Source organism: Toxorhynchites rutilus, chromosome 2 (genome assembly GCF_029784135.1).
Source record: "Toxorhynchites rutilus septentrionalis strain SRP chromosome 2, ASM2978413v1, whole genome shotgun sequence".
NCBI lineage: Eukaryota > Metazoa > Arthropoda > Insecta > Diptera > Culicidae > Toxorhynchites > Toxorhynchites rutilus.
In genome coordinates this window covers 310,329,232-310,342,627 of record NC_073745.1, presented here as the reverse complement: position 1 = coordinate 310,342,627, position 13,396 = coordinate 310,329,232, and the positions used below count along the sequence as shown (strand labels likewise).

At 41.4% G+C, this 13,396-nt stretch overlaps 1 protein-coding gene across 3 annotated transcripts in view; it reads left to right on the top strand.

The window, feature by feature from the left end:
* LOC129770833 (four and a half LIM domains protein 2) overlaps nucleotides 1-13,396 on the top strand; it is a 422,902-nt gene that overhangs the window by 230,655 nt on the left and 178,851 nt on the right. For all 3 annotated transcript variants that reach the window (XM_055773941.1, XM_055773939.1, XM_055773942.1), the window contains 2 exons: nucleotides 7,784-7,985; nucleotides 8,052-8,296. In XM_055773941.1, coding sequence (XP_055629916.1) covers nucleotides 7,784-7,985; nucleotides 8,052-8,296 — 447 coding nt within the window. The remainder of the gene's footprint in view (nucleotides 1-7,783; nucleotides 7,986-8,051; nucleotides 8,297-13,396) is intronic.

The following is a 13,396-nucleotide window of genomic DNA, read 5'->3' as shown; positions in this document are numbered from 1 at the left end:
TAAGGAAATTATTACAATGTTGATAATCACACACACTCAATTCTTAAATCTATTCGTACATCAGTTGTGAATTTACATTTCATTCTTCTGTTTATAGCAAGCGGACCAATTACTCACAAAGGAAGAAATGGAGGGTATAAGGATATAAGGATAATCACACACGAACATCGATAGATTTAAGGAAAACATATATTTGGGACATGTAATCAAGGTCTAACCGAGCCAACACATCTCTCACCGGCACATTGGGCTGCCTTCCTCTAGCCCGAAGGGAGTTCTCTAAATTCGATCTGGCAACAAGATACACCTCACACGACCAAACAACGTGTTCGATGTCGTGGTAACCTCGGCCACAAACGCAGATATTGCTGCCGGCCAGATTGAAACGAAAGAGTAGCGCGTCTAACGAACAGTGATTGGACATGAGTCGGGAGAAGGTGCGAATAAAGTCCCGACTCAAGTCCAGACTTTTGAACCATGGTTTGAGGCTAACCTTAGGGATAATCGAGTGAAGCCACCGGCCCAATTCATCTTCGTTCCATTTGCGTTGCCAGTTAGCGATGGTATTTTTACGGACTAAAGAGTAAAATTCATTGAAGGCGATTTGACGCTGATAAATATCGCCTTCAATCGCACCTACCTTTGCTAATGAGTCAGCCCTCTCATTACCCGGAATTGAGCAATGAGAAGGGACCCACACAAAGGTAATGACATAACAGCGTCTGGATAAAGCACTCAAAATTTTTCGTATTCTCTCAAGGAAGTACGGCGAGTGCTTTTCCGGCCTCACTGAACGGATAGCTTCGACAGAGCTAAGACTATCCGTTACAATGTAATAGTGTTCAACAGGTCGTGAGGCGACGCTGTCCAGCGCCCAATGAATTGCTGCCAATTCAGCAATATACACTGAGCAAGGATTCTGAAGACTGTGTGAGGTGCTAAAAAATTCGTTGAACACTCCAAATCCTGTGGACTCATTTATAGTGGACCCATCAGTAAAGTACATATTATCACAATTGATACCCCTATATTTTTCATCGAAGATCGTTGGAGCGATCCTCGATCGTTGGTAATCTGAATATCCATGGATATCTTGCTTCATGGACAGATCAAAATGCACAGAGGAATTGATGTAGTCAGGGAAACAAACACGGTTGGGAATATACGAAGAAGAATCAACCTGCATGGAGATGAATTCATGATATGAACTCATGAATCCGGAGTGAAAATTTAGCTCGATCAGCCGCTCAAAATTTCCGATCACCAATAGGTTCATGACCTTACACCGGATGAAGAACCGAAGAGATAATAAATTGAAGCGATCTTTTAGTGGGAGTAGGCCTGCCAAAACCTCGAGACTCATGGTATGCGTTGAGGGCATACATCCCAACGCAATACGGAGACAAAGATACTGAATTCGCTCGAGTTTAATTAAGTGTGTTTTGGCAGCTGATTGAAAACAGAAACTGCCATACTCCATCACTGAGAGAATAGTTGTTCTATACAACATTATAAGATCTTCGGGATGGGCTCCCCACCAGGTGCCGGTAATTGTACGGAGAAAATTTATTCTTTGTTGGCATTTTTTACTCAGATACCTAATATGGGCCCCCCAAGTACATTTGGAGTCGAACCAGACCCCAAGATACTTGAATGACATAGCATGAGTGATCGGTTTACCCAAAAGTTGAAGCTTTGGTTTTGCTGGTCTATGCTTCCTAGAAAAAACCACCATCTCTGTTTTCTCCGTGGAGAATTCGATCCCTAGCCCAATGGCCCAGGTTGAAAAATTGTTCAAAGTATCTTGTAAGGGTTCTTGTAGGTCGGATTCTGTTGATCCTACGACAGAGACCACTCCATCATCTGCAAGTTGTCTTAGGCTGCAATTTTGTGTAAGGCAATTGTCGATGTCGCTTACATAGAAGTTGTACAAAAGGGGCCTTAAACATGAGCCCTGGGGGAGGCCCATGTAAGAGACCCGACTTACTGCCGAATCTCCGTGAGAAAAGTTCAAATGCTTCTCACAAAGCAAGTTATATAACATATTATTCAATAGAGGCGGCAGACCCCGAGAGTGTAATTTGTCTGTCAAAACCTCTATTGAAACAGCATCAAAGGCCCCCTTTATGTCCAAGAATACTGAAGCCATTTGTTTTTTTCCGGCGTAAACCATTTGAATTTCTGAAGAAAGCAACGCAAGACAATCATTCGTCCCCTTGCCCCTGCGGAACCCATATTGTGTATCTGAGAGTAGGCCATTCGTTTCAACCCATCGATCAAGGCGAAACAAGATCATTTTCTCCAACAATTTCCGTATACAAGACAGCATTGCTATTGGGCGGTACGAATTGAAGTCGGACGCGGGTTTTCCGGGTTTTTGAATAGCTATAACTCGTACTTGTCTCCAATCATCTGGAACAATATTATTCTCCAGAAACCGATTGAATAAATTCAACAAGCGATGTTTCGCCACATCAGGGAGGTTTTTCAGCAAGTTGAACTTAATTCTATCCGATCCCGGAGCAGAATTGTTACATGAAAGCAGAGCAAGAGAGAATTCTACCATCGAAAACTCGGAATCAAGATCGCACCTATCTTGTGGTATATCTCGAACAATTTTTTGCACAGGAGCGGAATCAGGACAAACCTTCCGTGCAAAATTCAAAATCCATCGATGTGAATATTCCTCGCTTTCATTGGATGAAGAGCGATTTCTCATGTTTCGAGCCACTTTCCATAATTTTTTCATTGACGTTTCTCGTGACAAACCTCCCACGAAATTTCGCCAATAAGCACGTTTTTTCCCTTTGATCAAGTTTTTAAATTGATTTTCAAGGTCCAAATACGTCTGAAAATTTTCAGGGGTTCCACGTTTCCGAAAAGCTTTGAATGCGTTCGATTTATCCTGATAAAGCTTGGAACATTGGCTATCCCACCATGGATTGGGAGGCCTTCGACGAATAGTGGAGTCTGGGATGGGTTTCGTTTGAGCGCGAACCGCGCTGTCATAGATCAAACGAGAAAGGAAGTTATATTCCTCCAATGGAGGTAAACCATCTCTGGAATTGATGGCTAGAGCAATCGCGTCCGCATATTTTTTCCAGTCAATGTGTCTTGTGAGGTCATATGCCATGTTTATAGATTCAGAAAAATTCGACCCAATGGTGATGGAAATTTTGATTGGCAAGTGATCACTACCGTTGGGTTCCTGGATTACATTCCACTTGCAATCTAACGATAGTGAATTCGAGCAAAGCGAGAGGTCAAGAGCACTTGGGTTAGCAGGAGGTTTAGGTACACGTGTTGTTTCCCCAGTGTTCAAAAGTGTCATATTGAAGCTGTTACAAAGATCATATATCAACAGTGAACGATTGTCGTCGTACTGTTCCCCCCAGGCAGTTCCGTGAGAATTGAAGTCTCCCAAGATCAATCGTGGCTCAGGAAGGAGTGAGCACATGTCAACAAGTTGCTTGCGGCTAACCGCAGCTCTCGGAGGCCAATACAAGCTGACAATACAGAGGTCTTTTCCTCTGATGTTTGCATGACAAGCAACAGCTTCAATCCCTCCAATAGGTGGAAGGTCAATTCGAAAAAATGAGTGGCACTTATTGATCCCCAATAGCACCCCTCCGTATCTGTCATCACGGTCCAAGCGTATAATATTGAAATCGTGGAAAGAGAGATCATCTCGCGAAGAAAGCCAAGTTTCGGACAGAGCAAAAACATCACAATTGAAGTTATGAATTAAAAATTTGAATGTATCCAATTTAGGGATAAGACTACGACAATTCCACTGTAAAACAGTGATATCTCCGACCTCTCTATTTGAATTAGACATCAAGAGAGATAATCATTGCAAGGAGAGGCCATGTTTGCATCAATTGTTGCAAAATTGTCTTTAATACTGGAAGCATTGATATGACAATGGTTCTGATGGAGTCGGAAACATTAAAGCATGTGAAGATTTGAGCCACAAGGTCAGTCAACTTTATAAATCCCGATTGGGAAGTTGAACTGGTCGGTAAAATAGGGACAGTTGGGGTTTTTGATGTCCCTTCGAGTGCTGGGTCGTTCGAAGGTGAATTATTCCCACGGAAGCCAGGAGGAACCTGATTTTGCTTGTCCGCTGCACTCGATTTTTTAGGCATGCTAACAGAGGGTATAACCGGAGGGGCTTGTCCTTGAACTTTGGGAGTGGTCACATTTTTGCGCCGGGGATTCCCTTGGAAGATGTACGGTGTGCCCTCGTTAGCTGTATCCGCTTCCATTTCGTCAACTGGCAGCGAAGCGAAGACATTGTTTGCGGTTAAAGGTTGTTGCTGTTGGGCCAATGGAGAAGCGCCCTTCAAAATTTCCGCAAAAGTGCGCTTCGAGCGTTCCTTTAAAGAGCGCTTCTGCTTCTCCCAGCGACTCTTGTAAATTTCACAAGCCGAGAGCACGTGCGGATTTCCTCCGCAATATGGACACTTTTGCTCAATCGCACTGCAGGATTTGTCCACATGTTGCTCTCCGCAAGTGGCACAGCGCTCCTTGTTGGCGCAGTAAGCTGCTGTGTGACCAACTGACTTGCATTTCAGGCAAGTCATGGGCTTTGGCACGAAGAGTCGCAGCGGTAGCCTCAATTTGTCCACCATAACGTAGTCAGGGAGGGCGGAGCCAGCAAAAGTGACTCTAAACGAGTCGGACGGCGTAAATTTCGATTCTTTCCCTTCCTGGGAAACTTTGCCGAGTTGTCGGCATTCTAAGATTTTAACCTTAATCAAAGGCAGCTTTTTAAATCTGCCATCTCCTTCCATAATTGATTTGCACGTCAGACCCGTTTCGGTTATCACCCCCGAGATTTCTACGTCATGGGAAGGCACGTAGACACGATATTCCAGGGTAAACCTCTGGTCGACGACAATACCGTTTGCGTCTTTCCGATCAGCCACGACAACACGCAGTTTGGTCGGTCTAACCTTCGTAATTTCTGTCACGGAGGAGTATCTTGCCAGATCTTTCATGATGTGAATAACATTAAGTGCTTTTCCGTTTGGCTTAGGCCTGAAGAAAACAACCCACGGACCAGTTCCAGGTGCATCTTCAGGATAGACCTTGACACGTGGAGAGAAGACAACAGGAGGAGAAGGAGATGACGAGGATTGAAGGGGATCGGGGACAACAGGATGGGAAGGCGAAATCTGAGCTGGGGTAGGAGCGAGGGGGGTTGGAGAGGAGATATTTGCAGGTTTTTTAGAGGGGGGCTTGCTAGAGTTAGCAGACTCGTCCCCGGACGAAACATCCTCTGATGTAGGAACGCGTTTAAGTGTTTTCGCTGTTCCTTTATTTGTTTTTTCAACCAGAGGGGAGTCATCATCAGAGATCTCCATATCTGGAGATCCTCCCCCTCCTTCTGCCATTCCGTAATTGGTACCTCTAATCACAATGCACCCAGTGCTGATGAACTGGCAACCGCTGCTTGCTTCTCAATCGGAGCGCTTGAGCGCTCGGCACTATCACACACCACTAAGAAGTGATGCTCTCCTTCACACTGCTGTAAGTGAACAGCGAATCGCGCTGGTATTGTGTGCGTGCAACTGAGCACCGATGTCCGACTTCGATTGCGATGGCGACAAATCGGCGAAAACTGAAAGCCGGCTGGCCTTGCCAGGCTTTGATGATTCTGCTTTTCTCACTAATTCCGAGTTCACACTGCGTTTTACGATATCTCGAACAGTTCGAAAACGCGCGAAAAAAGCACACCCGGGCGATAAAAAAAAAAATAACAGCCAACGGTAACCGAAAACAATGCTTTAACGGAGACGCTCACAGCACATGACCGGTTACTCGAAGCTTATGCCGAAGAATGTCGACCCTAAAATTTTGGTTTGATTCTAAACATTATAAGAAAATTGGCATGACATTTTCGGTGTCGCAATAATTTCGTGTTCGCCCTTTAGAACTTAAGATATCGTGTACGAAGCTTGAAAAAACTAGTTCCGAGAAAACGCAATTGGAGTTTTGTGTCAGGGCCGTACTAGATTAGATGATGCAACACTACAATGGCCATAATCTGGTTAATGAAAGGATTTTGGTATTCTTGAATGTCCAAGCTTCAGGAATATGAAAAAACGATTTTTTCAAATTACTACACTAATATACTACCTTAAATCAACTCTTAAAGTATAGTTCGCACTCGGTGTCTTTTGAAGAATGAATAACACTCCTCACAAACTTTGAGAAACACGAACAAAAAACCTATTTAATTATCATGTTTTGGAATCTACTACAGGAAAACTTCGATATAACGTAATTCCCTTTCAAAAGTGTACGTTATATCGAAGCATCATAGAAAAACCCAGGAACATAGCTTATATTACCTTATTGTGTTGCTGTTCGGGTAAGGTTAGTGAATGATAAGGAAAAAGTTCAACTAGAAGATGAAGGCAACCTTTCTCATGATGTTTCCTTTCATGCTGTTGATTAAAGCTTGATTCTTTCAGAATCCGGAATCACAAAACCAGTTGTACCTCAGGATTGGTTCAAGGCACAAAATATGTTTTTATATCAAAATACAGATAATTTATTGTTCTATCAGAAAAAACATTCTCTTGCAATATTGATGAATTTTCGAACTTTTCTTCGGATGTCTTCATCAAAGTTTGGACTGTCTGCTGGGCAACCTCAGAGGACATTTTATACCACCATCTCTTCATGTCTGCGGCATCCCGAGTCACTTTGGCCCCCTTCTTTTTTTGTTTTGGGCTAAATTGGGGGCAATTAGGAGGATTGAGGTCTTTTTCAATGTAATCAATCCTATTGTCACGGTAACACTGAAGCACCTCTCGACTGAAGTGCCAAATCCGACAAAACTTCACCGGACGTTGCTGCAGGCACTCTCTCCTATACATTTTCGAGTCCATCGTCATGTTTGTGACGAGAGCCTTGGTTTTCTGTTCACAGCTGCCAAAACAAGAACTTCCTGGCACATTTATCAGCACTAAAACGAACTTAAATCTGCTGGGAAAGTTTCCTCTAGCAGTGGTCTTATAGAATTTCAGGCCTGGGAGCTGTCCAAAATCCATCTTCACGAACGTTTCGTCATCCATGCATGCATGCATCCTATGTACTTCGCAAAAATCTTGTTGTACAATTTTTGAGTGCGTCTTTCGGCCACCAGATTTTCCTTCAGAGTCCTGTTTGGTTGCTAGCAGGCACGGAAATTACGATAACCTTCTCACACATGCATTCTCCGGATGGTACCATAGTTTTAGCGATTTTGTGATTTTAGTATCTGACCACACCAGATTTTGAATGTGGGTGTCCAAAATCAAATTTCTTCTCTCGGCATCCATTCTGCACATTTTTTTCTTAATCAGATCAAGTGAAATTTTCACCGCCGAAAGAAACAGGTTTTCCAAATAATTTGTTGTCAAAAGCCTACTACGACCGCTGCTATGGAATGAACGAATTCTAACTGAATCAAACCTTAAAGTTAAATAGATAAAATGACAGCTTGCACCTTTATTCTTCAGCAAAAATGTAAATTCCATCCGGTCTATGGGCTATGGTTTCAGACATGAGACTATGATCAGCTTATTCACATAGCACACACAGGTAGATTGTTTTCATGAGATTTCCAATGCTCTAATTCGGGAGCCCAGGCCACTAAGTGACCTTTGTTGAACCTGTCAGGTTGACATGAATTTATATTGAAAATGTGTACGTTATATCGAAGTTTTCCTGTATTCGCATTAAATAGCAAACATCTAACCTATATTGAAAAAAATTCAATTTGTTCTAGATCCAACGCTACTTCGACGTGATTCCCCCGGAGAAGGTCCCCAAAATCGGTACTCAGGGCGAGCGATTACGCGACAAACAGTTGGTCTATCAACTGCCAAAGCAAGACCTAGCATTAGCGTATTGCAAGCACGTGGAAGAGGCAAACCGGAGCTCTTATGAGGATTTCGTAGCGGCGCGAAACGAAATTGCTCTGGACATAGGTAACCGCATGCGAACAGAGCGTCTGATAAGAAATGATTCCATCATATGCGTTTTCCCCATTTTAGGCTATGTAAAAGACACCCCAGCAGCGACCAATTGTGCCGGCTGCGACGAATCGTTGAACCAGGGCGAGATGGCTGTGACGGCACCCAAATTTCGGGAGCAAATCCTGTGGCATCCGAGATGCTTCAAGTGTACCACCTGTGATGAACTGCTAGTCGATCTGACCTATTGCGTCCACGACGACCAAATCTACTGCGAGCGGCACTATGCCGAGCTGCTAAAGCCGCGGTGTAATGCATGCGATGAGGTAAGTGTTTACTCTCATTTAACACCATTAAGTCCGGGGAGATAATCCGCACATAAATCACGCCGTACGAAGCAATAAAATTGGCGTGTTACTTCGCAATCCGAGCCTCGGGATGTGGCCAATTAAGCCGTGCTTGGGATTCGGTTGCGGGGAGCCTTAATTGATAAAGGCAACAACATTCCTGCAAAGCTAAAAGCCATTAACTGGCGTGTGGATATACTGATTTATTGCCTCGGCATAAGATACAATGCTCGTTCGTTTAATAAAAGTTAGATTATAGGCACAATGTTTGCTGTGTGCTGTTTGCCCCGAGTACACACACAAACATGTCACTTTACCCATGTGACACGGTAAATATTTGGCAAATGGAAGAAAATCACAAACAGTGTCTGGCTTTCCATTGATCGCATCGGGAGTAGGAAAGAAATGAAATAATTTTACCCTCCTGTGGTGTTCTATGCTCATTTCTCATCTTCATATTGAGGACACAAACCTCATTCCGTATAACAGTTTTACTTACCCATGCCAAATTCATTCATCGAAATTGTACGATTTCATTCAAAAAACCAAACGCAGAAATCGGCCCCTAGCGGATAGGATCAACTCATTGCTTCCAGCGAGTAGCCTCGAGGGAGCCGTCCGGGACGGAATCGAAGAAATAAAAATGCAAATCGCAGAGTAGACGCGGAGCGGCATAGTAAAATTTATAGCTCTTCCATCATTTTTCCGCACGCTTGCTGTTTTTCGCCGCCGCTAAATCACTACACACGAGCAAGTTATCTCCCCCTGGCGGGAAATTCATTCCAAAACATTTTCCCACCCACCCGCATGAGTAATGAGCTGCGCCGAGTCGTCTCAGCCATCGCTTCTGTGAATGTCGGTGTCCCGCTTCGCTAGGAAATTGTTCGTTATCTGCTGCGTGGGAAGTTTGGTGGAGAAGCTTTTATCATTAATTTTTTATTTACGCTTTCTCTGCTTCTGTGCGCTCTGGTCTGTTCCTAAATGTGTCCAGTCTGGAGACGCATTTGTTCCGGATCGTTCATTAGAGAGAAAGCAGGATACAGGGAGTAGGCTGGCGAGGAAGCGGATAGAAGTGTTTTGTTATGGAAATTCCGGTTGGAAGGTTAGATGTCGTATTACGCATTCAATGTGCTGAACAATTTCAACAGCATCGATGATACATTGTAGCTTATACAATAAGTTTTTCGTGAAAAGTGTTAGGATTGTGATTCTAAATAAAACAACGACAGCTCCATGTGTCGATGTTGAGTTCCCTTTTTTGGGAAATAGAGCAGTCGCAAAGTTGTAACAGTTATCTTTTGCACTGGCGAGGAGTTTGAACGAGATATGAAACTTAATTAGCTTACAATGCTCGATTTTAGTCAAGTTTTGCCTTTTATGCACCATCTCATAAGTCTATAATTGTGAACGGATTATTCTGGAAAGGACCTGTTTTGATTAACTTACTAAAAATGTACAAATTGAACATTACAGGGAACACATTATTTCGTTTCAAAATCCTCATTTTATAAAATAATTCAATATGAGACTTTAAGAAATATATTTAAAACCGGGTCTACTCTAGTTAAGCTATGCTATGAATAAGTATATTGAGGAGAACATGTTGACAAATTTTGGTAATGGTCATTTTATATTCGAATGAATACTCACTATTCGAAAACGACATCTTTCATACTACTCAGAGATAAACCTGTCCAGGAAGCTGAAAGTTTCTCTAGCAAAGAGAGGAAAAAATTGCACTCCTTCGCTGCACAATTGAAGCATCAAGTATTTGATTATAGCATTGCTTATTCATCGGCCGAGCTGATACCAAAAAACGAAGACTGGTTGTTTACATTATGTTATTTTCAAATCATGATTATTAAATCAAACCAGAAATGACAATCACCGACATGTTCTCTATACTATCACTACACTATCAAGTTTATTTACACATTTTTGAAATGTGATACTTGAAATTCATTATAAAAATGGTGACTCGGTAATGGTAATGGTAATGGTAAAAACTCGGAGCAGATATGTCTTCTTGAATGGATTTTTTTTCGTCTCATTAATACTTGAAACAGGAATACAGGTTTGAATATTTGAATATTTCATTTTTGTGTCTAACAAAATAAAAAAGTTTAACTGTGTAACTGTCAACATTTGGCGCTTATGCAAATTCTTGCCAATATCGCAGCTCGAGTTATCAAGCAAATATTTCGAAGACGTGAAACAGATAACTTCGAGTTAATTATTGATTCCACCTAATTATATTCCTTGAACCACAATGCGCACTATTGGCACACTCAGTATATATCTCTTCTAGTAGATACATACTCTAGCCACAGGTGATTCTATATTGGTTCAACCATCACCACCGTTATCCATTTTTGACAACGCATAAAATCAACTATGCTTACGCGTGATTCAATCATATTCAAACACTTTTTACCAAAAGTTTGAAAACCGACGCTTATCTTTTCTTCACGAATGCGCGTCATTGCAAGTTCTGCACTATGATTGCTTCGTGCATATTCTGAAAAAGCATTCTGAGCCGAAAAATTGTGCATGTCCGCTCAATGCGGTAGCAAAACAGAAACCGGTGCTGGTCAGAACGATTCAAATATGTACAAAATAATGGAACAATATACAACAAACATCGCTCGTACACCATTCATCTTTCGAATGAAGCGGTTATCATATTACTCCGTGCAGCCGGCAAAGTTTCTTCAAATTCTTGTACTCCAAATTCAACGCTCTCGTCAAAATTAATGAGAGTGCTGTAAGACGTAAGACTACGTAATGATTTCATTCAATTTGTTTGTTTATCTTCTATGATATCTTTTCAGAATGACAATAAATTTCATAATCTAGCCTTTTATAGATATTTTTGATCTTTATGAAAACAAAAAAAAATATTGTAAGGTTTGATTTAGTTTCGTCTTTTTTGCTCCGTTCAACAGAGGATGTTCCGCCATCCGGCCTTGAAGCTTGCCGGATATCCGATATCCGTCCAAACAACTATCTGTTTCGTCACTAATAACTTCATTCAAAAGATCAAATGTCTACGAGTGATGTTACTTTACTTATTTACTCCGAAAATTTGTTCCAACAGTTTAAAAGCTGCTTTAGAGGCAAACTGTTGAAGTAACAAAAATTTAGACATTTTTTTTTGAAAATGTATGAAGTTCCAATACTTTATGAAATCGCAACTATTTAAGAAAAGTAATATAAAAAATAGAATCTACATGTGATTTAACATGAAAAACTATGTGTAACGTTTTATCCTAATACTAACCTTTCTCGAGATATAAGCAATTTCTTATAATGAAAATAATTTCAGTAAATACCTCGATACCTAATGTAGGAACCTCAGTCGTATTGTCCAGCAGCAGCACCGTTTTGTCTCACACAAAGAAATTGGACTTTGTTTTCGTAATTATTGATTGTATCAGTTTTTTATAGTTTACATGGGTCCGGGACCAAGGGCGCTATATTTTTTCAATTTTTTTTTAAAGCTGAGGTAGTTTTGCATAAGATAGTAATAAATCAGAGATGTGATTTTTTTTCGTTTTTGAGTTGTGAATTTAGGATGTTTTGGTTACGGTAAAAATAGGAACATGGAAAATCCAACATTGTGTAATTTAATTGACTTTAATTTGATATATCGATCATCTGAGTACTTCAAAAGTTATGAATTGTTAAAAAAAGGTCCTTTATAAAAAAAGGGGCAAAATATCTCTTTTCGGACCACCCTAAAAATAAAAATGGACACCCTCATGAAAAGATTAAAAAATATGGTATATTTTGCGATAAAGAACAAAACTATCAATTTTCACAAAGATCTGAGACCCACTATATAGGATTGGCATGGAATGGCTGTATAGCAGTTCCAATCAGACATAAACATGACGCAATTCTCTAAACGCTCTATAACTTGTTCTTCGGAATCTAATTCCTATATTTTATAATTCCGCTGCAAAATCATTTTAAACAATTCCTGGTGAGCCTTCAAAAAGAATCTTTGAAAATAACGATTTTTAACCCCAATTAACTCTTACATTAACGTTGAAATATTGTATTTTTTCTTGAAGTAAGTCATATTTGAAATATAAAACTATTTTTTACTTTATAATTTTTAAGAAATGTCAATATATGGCAACACTTAAACATATCTTGTGTTGTACTTATCGCATCGGTTCATACTATACGGCTATTTAAAGATGACAATCTGTGCTACAAGTGTCGTTTTGACAGTGTTGTGATTGTCCTTTTCAGTCTCAATTTATAGCGCGTCAAAGATGGAGTCCACCAAGCAATAAATTCGCCATATTTTACGTGTTTACTACCTGCGAGGTAAAACTGCAACGAAGGCGGCCGAAAAAAATCGTGTAGTTTATGGACCCGATACTGTAATGATTCGCACAGCACAGCGTTGGTTTGATCGATTTCGTTCTGGTGTAGTAGCTGTCGAAGATACACCCCGTACTGGTAAGCCAATCGTAGTCGAAGCGCGGTGAGCCAGCCCAAACCATCGCCAAGCCCGGATTGACGGCCAGGAAGGTTTTGCTGTGTGTTTGGTGGGATTGGAAGGGAATCATCCACTATGAGCTGCTCAACTATGGCCAGACCCTCAACTCGGTTCTCTACTGTGAGCAGCTTGACCGTTTGAAGCAGGCGATTGACCAGAAGCGGCCAGAAATGATCAATAGGAATGGTGTTGTTTTCCACCAGGACAACGCTCGGCCTCACACATCTTTGATGACCCGCCAGAAGCCTCGGGAGCTCGGATGGGATGTCCTATTGCACCCACCGTATAGTCCGGACCTGGCTCCAAGTAATTATCATCTCTTCCGGTCCATGCAAAACGCTCTTGGTGATACTAAGTTGGCCTCAAAAGAGGCTTGCGAAAACTGGCTGTCTGAGATTTTTGCTAATAAGAAGGGGGGGATAATGAAGTTGCCTTCTAACTGGCAACAAGTTTGCGAACAAAACCGTGCTGATTCATAATTTCTTCATTGAGCAGACAGAACAGCCTAGGATAGAGCGCAAGCACCCAGCGTCAGACTGGCGACGAATATGGCGTAATATCGCATG